The 7,237-nt window shown below is 40.9% G+C and overlaps 1 protein-coding gene across 5 annotated transcripts in view; it reads left to right on the top strand.

Moving 5' to 3' along the window:
• NEDD1 (neural precursor cell expressed, developmentally down-regulated 1) overlaps positions 1-7,237 on the top strand; it is a 45,835-nt gene that overhangs the window by 32,557 nt on the left and 6,041 nt on the right. For all 5 annotated transcript variants that reach the window (XM_019515041.1, XM_019515037.1, XM_019515042.1 and 2 more), the window contains exons 13-14: positions 496-652; positions 6,461-6,527. In XM_019515041.1, coding sequence (XP_019370586.1) covers positions 496-652; positions 6,461-6,527 — 224 coding nt within the window. The remainder of the gene's footprint in view (positions 1-495; positions 653-6,460; positions 6,528-7,237) is intronic.

The raw sequence follows: 7,237 nt of genomic DNA, 5'->3' as shown, positions 1-7,237 counted from the left end.
GGTCAGATTGTAGCCTGTTGCTTCCTTCTAGTGTGCCCACGTCCCCCCACATCTTAGTGTCATCAGCAAATTTGAACAGGGTGCTTTAGAACATGTTCTATAGAACAGTACTTCTCAACCTGTGGGTCACAACCCAAAGGTGGTTCACAAGAATATACAAAAGGGTCGCAAGTAAACTTTAACAATGGATTCTCCTTTACAGGAGAAAAATTTGGGAAACCGTGGCTTTTCCCTTGCAGGCTGGCAGACTTCCAGCCTGCAAGAGGCTGTTTGGGCTCCCTATACCCCCACACACTCCGCCCATGGCCCCACATGCTGGGAGTCTGAGGCTTGGGAATGGAGGCAGCAAGTCAGGAGTGAGGGGTACTGGATTTGGACTGGCCATTGATGTTTACAAATGGGCCGTGGCACAAAAAAGTTTGGGAACCACTGCTGTAGAATAACAGAAACTTTCAATTGTCCAGAATCATTCTTATACTCTTAATTTACTTACAGGTCCAAAGATAACATCAGCTGTTTCTGCTGGAGTTGCCAGTTCATTATCTGAAAAAATAGTAGACACCATTGGAAGTAATAGACCAAATGCACCCTTGACATCAATTCAAATTAATTTCATTCAAAATATGATACAAGAAACTCTGGATGATTTCAGGTACTGAAATCCAAGTACAGCCAGCTATTTCATTGACCTTGTTTTTCAATTCAATTTTACAGTTTAAGGTAACTTTTACACACACACTCTGAATTGTTGAACAAACCTTTCTGTTCTAGAGGATCAGAATTCTACTTTTTCATTTATATTGCAATAAATGGGGTTTGAATCTTTCATTGGTCAGCAAGCTGTCTAATAGTTGTGTTTATGCATTGCCTAACCTAATAGTGTCAGTGACAAACCTGTAAGCATTCATGTAATCTTGTGAGAATAGCTCCACTACTTCATTAGGGTGAGGCTCCTATTCAGGGGAGCAACTCAGAAACATAATTTATTTGCTTGGCTTGCTATCTGAGTACTTTTTGGGTTAGCTGAGATCTTCAGTTGAATGAAGTTTTTAATGTACCATGGAATCTTTTATTCTTTAATCCTAGGAATAGGAGCTTCTCCTTTGGGGATTAACCATTTTGGGATAAGGCAGGGGTGTTCAACCACTGACCTGCAGGCTAAATCCAGCCTGTGAAGCCAGAGCATCCAACCTGTGGGGCTCCCCACAGTTTGGGAACTTTGGCAGTAGGGGAGCAGTGGCAATTAATATTGCCACCCATCTCCAACTGTCAAAATAAACAAGGCACTTGTGGCCAGATCAGGCCTGAGATGCCTCCTCCCACTGCCCCACCCTGCTGCTGGATTGTGGCCGGGCCAGGCCATGCCATGCGATTGCCATGCAGTTGGATTGGGCCCAGGAGGCCTTCTTTCTTCCCCTTCTATAGCAGCCAGATAGGGACTAGGCTGGGCCACTGGTGCATAGCCGGGTTGGGCCTGGACTACCCCTGCATATCTGGACCAGGGTCTGGCTGTGTCCTCCTCCCCCACATAGCTGATTCAGGACTGGGCTGTTGCCACATGGCTGGATAGGAACACACCCTTCCCTTCCCCCAGTATGTCTGGGTCAGGGCTGGGATGCTCACCACACAGTTGGAATGGGCTTGAGCCCCATCTGTCCTGAGTGCTAGACTGAGTCTTTTGGACAGATCCAGCCCATGAACAGGCTGGATACCACCCACCTATCCTATGAGGCAAAATGGTTGGATATCACTGGGAAATTGGGTTTTTGGTACCTTAGGGTGCTTGTACATGAGGGCAGAGGCTTCTCCGATGTGCTGTAATTATAGCGCATGTGAGCAGACTCAATTAAATTAAGTCTGTTGGAGCATGATAATTATTGCGCTCCAGCCAGCCTCCACGTTTCATGTATCAGTGTCCCCACGCTTCAAAATGGTGGCAGGGGGTACTTGAGCTAAAGCTTGTTTGAAGGAGATGCTGTGGAGCTTTAATTACAGCAGCTCTTGGAGCTTCTCTAATTAAGCCCCCCTCCGAGCATGTGCAAAAGTGTCCCCAGGGATCCAATGCAATTCCATACTGAAATAAATTTAAAAGCTACTATAGATGTAGTGCAAAAGGTGAGGATTTTTGTTAGTGTTACTTCTTAATGGTCCACCTGTGTAATTTGTGTTTCTCCAAGCTCTACAGTTGGTCCAGTAAAAGAGATCATCCACAAAAATCTTTGCCTTGCTCATTTTTTCTGGCCTGTCACCACTACAACATCAGCCAGCCCTATAGACTTCATGGCAGTTATATCAGACCCAATATGTTTTAAGCTTTTTAGTGCTATCTTTTTTACAATTTCTGTATGTGTAGTTTAATTTGTTGAATCTAATGAACTTATGATATCTGAAACTTTTAAAAAATTAAGTGACGGGTTAGGTGTGACCAGGACCCCATCGGAGTTTCTCTACTTCACTTTTGCTTTTGTGTTCTGGTGAAAACATATTGAGCTGTTGGTGTGGCTTTTTTACTTACAAGGAAGTAAGTTGTTAAGGCAACGCCTTGAGCTTTGCTCAGTCTAGATAGCTGCAAAGCTATGGAATCAGTTGTTATTGACTGCAGCATTAAGAGAAATCTTACAGGAGCAGCTTTACATAAAAAGAAGTACCCAATATCAAAAATGAAGAAGATTGGTTGGCATTGATTTATTCCTGCGTGTGGAGCCATTACTGAAAGTTCTTTTGCTTCACTGAAGCAAAACATCCCAAGGCAAGCCAGAGGGATGGCTTTTTGCTTCTTGGCACAAAATATAGGGAAGTGAGCCAAAAATATATTACATTTCTTGAAATTCTAGATTTTTGTAAGTCATGACAGACTAGATGACAATAAAAAATAGTTCCTGTACTTCACTGTCTGGTGTCATTTTCCAGCTTTGTTTTTCTTTGGGGAAATTGGGAGAGTCCAGTGATTCTTCTAGTCAGAAAGCTGTCCCCCACTACCTGTCTAATTGTTTCCCCTTTCTCAGTTTTAATCTTTGTTTTGACCAGTAATCATTTTTAAAGAAACTCTGCTTTCTCCATAATAGATTTTAAAAAATGTGTTGGCTAACATGACACGAAGTCCTATCTAAGCAAGTGAAAGGTGACCTGAATATAACCAAGACAACTGTTTGCAAAGAGCCTGGAATAGCTTAGACTGTGAACTGCACCATTTCTTTCAATGGACAGTTATTCTGATGCCAGTAAGGCTGCTGAATTAAAAAAAAATTATTATCATTATTTCTTTAATCCTGTGGATTGTTAACTATTTCAGGGCCAAAAATATGTAAGAAAGGGAGAGGTGTAGGGTTTTTAAAAACACATGGTAGCACTGGCAATGAACTTTATTGATTAAATTTAATATGCCTGAAAAGAATTTTCCAAAGAGAATTTCAGCCCTCCCCCAACCTGCTGTTCCTCCCACAATCTAGAAAGGCATTTTTATTCAGGAATGGGTTTACACTGAAGACTGGAGTAGCTGTTTTGATGCACTTACCAACATGGAGCAGCTCTCAGTCAGTCCCTTTTTGTAGGTGATGGCAGTAGTCTTCCCAGAACTCCTGGTCCAATGTGATCAAACACTAGGTGCTGTTATATCAATCCTGTATAAATAGAGTAATAGAATCATAGAGACGTGGGGCTGGAAGGGGACCTCCACAGGTCATCCAATCCAGCCCCCTTCCTGAGATTAGGATCATACCCATCAAAACCATCCTGTACCAATCCACAGTCTAACCTCTTATTAAAAATACAGTTACCCCAAATCTTCTAATTTCTTTTTTGTTGTTTGTTTAAAACACTTTTTAGTATGTGGCATGTTGTTGGTAAAAGCTATATATGGCATGAGACTGAATATTTCTTTCTGTCTTGGTGTTTTTCCACCTACCCCAGAAATGTTCCCTTTTATTTGTATTTAAGAGGAAAAAATGCTGTAGCTTTTGTTTTAATGTAGAGAAGATAACGTAAGAAAAGTAACTTTTCTGATTTCTTGCCAAATGTATTTTTTTAATCTTTTTTTCCCTCCCTCATCCTATCTCCAATTTTAATGAAAATGGCTGTACTTCCACCTCAAGGAAATTCTAAGGGAGTCATGTTAGAATTTAAACTAACTAAAGAGAAACCTTTTTCTGCTTCAGATAAGTGAGTTAGCAAGGAAGGAAGGATTAGCCACCTACCAGTGGAAGTGAAAGAAATATATTTGAGTAGGAAAAGAAAGGTTATGATTTTACTGTGGAGGATGGAGACTTGGAGACAAAAGAGGCTTAGCATTATTGTTTTGTACAGGAAGTGCATGCATGCCTTGTTTTTGTCATTTTGGATAAGTATGTGTGGTATGATACAGTGCCATGTAGAAATAGTTGTGCTAGCTCTGAATGAGTTAGCTTGGCTACCAAGGGCAGTATATCCAAATTAGAACAGTGGTCTGCCCAGGCTAATATAACCTACTGAACAGGGCTAATCAGCTCAGGAAGAACATCACCTAGACATGGCTCTGCTGCTTCAGATACCCAACCTGGCTTGTTCAGAACTAGCTTTGGTATATCTGTGTTGCATTTCATAGTGCCGTGTAGACATACCCCTACATTTTTATAGCACAACTTACTGGACATTTGGACATACCAAATGTTAGATACTATCTTTGTAGGTCAAACTTGAATAGTTTATGAATGGTTATATGTTGCAAGCAATAGCAGGAGTCTAAACTTGATAATGCAGGATAGTGAATTCACAATTGGCACTGGCATTATGTAGATGAAAAATACTTGAGGCAGTCTTTGAGATATTTGGTTTGAGGCTCTACTTTAGGCAGTACTCTGGTATCAGTCTCATGTCTCCATTTAGTGTGAGTTCCATACTTGAAAAGTCATGAGCGTGGCTGGCAAAGGCACTGTCATCAGCACAAGCAAATTTTCATGAGCCAGTTGCAGGCAGGTCATTAATGTACAGGTCAAAAAAGAGAGGTGCCAGTTCTGATCCCTGAAGGAAGCCATTGGTTTGATGTCTCTGAGAGTTAGTTTGGCCAGGTGGACTCTAAAGTGTTGACCACATAGTAATAGTTGAACTAGTTAAACAAGTGGCCCAATGTGGCCGCATTCCTGATTATTTTTGCGGCAGGGGCAGGAGGAGGAGCCACTGCCGGAGGTGAGGGGAGCCAAGCAGCAGCCGTACCAAGACCAGCCTCACCAAAAGCTGTGTGCACTGGCCAGGACTGGGCTGGCAGGTGCAGGCTGCCCTAAACGGGGCTTGGCCTCATGCGGAGCACCACAAGGGTAACCGTGGCCCAGATCCAATCAGTTGGTTGGGTCTGGCCCATGGGCTGTATTTTGCCAAACCCTGCTGTAGTCTCATATTTTCTGTCCATTAACTTAAGTATTGGAAGACTAGGAAGGGGAGACTGGTTTGATCCATACTTCATTGACTACAGCTGTTCTTTGCATTAGATTTTGATGGAACAGGCTCCAGTACTTTCCTCCAAACTCCTAAGTTTTTGATAGTTCAAAGTTTGTTGCTAAGAACTCCTGAGTGCTGAGGATTGGGGGTTATGTGGAAAGCTCTTGAACCATCATTCCATAGGATTCATTTCGTCTCCAAGTAGTAATAACTACTATAACATATAAACTTTGCTAGGGCCCAGAAATGAGAGTCTCTGGTGGCTGTGCACAGTAATCTCCCAGTACAGTTTTTGAAGAGAGAAAGCCCTGGCAATAAGAAATATGCACCGAGTGTGCTCTAAGAAAAACTAAGGTTACTTACCAGTAAAAGGGATTTTCAGTTAGACTACCTGTGCTGGGTTTATGCTTACATAATCTGGAATATTCACTAGATTTGAGAGAAATTTGACATGGCTTGTTGCATAATCTGTTTTCTAAACACTGGTGCAATAAGCAGGTACCTTCCCAGACTGTGGACTGATATTGAAAATCTTATACTCCATTAAAGGTGAATGACTTCAGCTGAATTGAGAATCACTGTTATGTATAGTGCTGTGTGAACAACAGAGCTTAAAATTTAAATTGAATAAAAATACAATATAAATCTAAGAGAAACCTGTAATGTGCAGATGAAAATACCAAATGTATTTTATTGACATTCCCTGTCCTATAATCAACAAAGAGACAAGGGTTTAAATGTTCTATATTGCTCTTAAATGCCTTTTTTTTTTCCCCGAGGGTTTAAAAAGTGACATATCACAGCAGCTGGTCTGCTGAAATTGGGTGATGTGAACAGATACAGACCATACTGAATTATTTCATAACTCTGGTATTTCTGCACCAATTAGGAAGGGGGGCAGTAGGAGTCCCCACTTTTGTTTCTATGATATTCTATGGTGGTGGGGATCAAGTGGAGCAGCTTATGTACTTTGGAATGAGAAGAGAATTACAATTTGTGAAATTGACAGTGAAGATAAGGTATAATTTGGGTTTTTTATTTGTCTCCCCAGAGAAGCATGCCACCGAGACATTGTGAATTTGCAAGTGGAGATGATCAAACAGTTTCATGTGCAGTTAGTAAGTACAAGCATCAATGTGAATTAGTATTTAGATGATAGTTTTTGTGCTAGTAATGAAGTGTGGCATTCACTTTATGGTCAAAACTCAAAAACAAGCATATTCCTTTGCATCCTAAATAAAGAAATGTACAAGAGAAATGAATGGGAAGACACCTGAATATTAGTTTGTGTTGATCTTTCTCAGGCTGAACAAACCTTAGATATTGAAATCTAATAAGCTATTAAAAGACGAACTAAGTTAACTAATTATTTTTTGATAAATGAGACACCAAAGAGAAACTGACTAGCATTGGTTTCTCCTTTCACTCTTCTTCTTCTTCTCTGGCTGTGCTTTGTGCTAAGAGAAGCAGATCTATTTTTGTGTTCTCAGCTGGTGCTGACTGCACAGTGTAATGCAAAACACTTGTGTGGGGGATATCCCACCTACATACTGTCTTAAAACAAAATCAGTGTTGTTTGCCTTTGCATTATGCTTTTTTTTTTAAGTGCTTCTTACCATATCTATATTCCCATGAAGAGAAATACTGGCCTGTGGCTTAGGAATACAATTTAAGGTCATAAACTACTATAATATAAACAACAAATAACCACCTCTTTTTATTCAGGTCACCTGGGCTGAACTTTGACAGTCACAGACCACTAGTTTGGCTCTTTTGCTATGATCAGATAGGTGAAAACAAGTCCTGAATCTAACAACTCCTGGCTAAA

Source organism: Gavialis gangeticus, unplaced genomic scaffold (assembly GCF_001723915.1).
Source record: "Gavialis gangeticus isolate Ggan-Ray unplaced genomic scaffold, GavGan_comp1, whole genome shotgun sequence".
Lineage (NCBI taxonomy): Eukaryota > Metazoa > Chordata > Crocodylia > Gavialidae > Gavialis > Gavialis gangeticus.
This window is presented reverse-complemented; position numbering and strand designations above follow the sequence as displayed.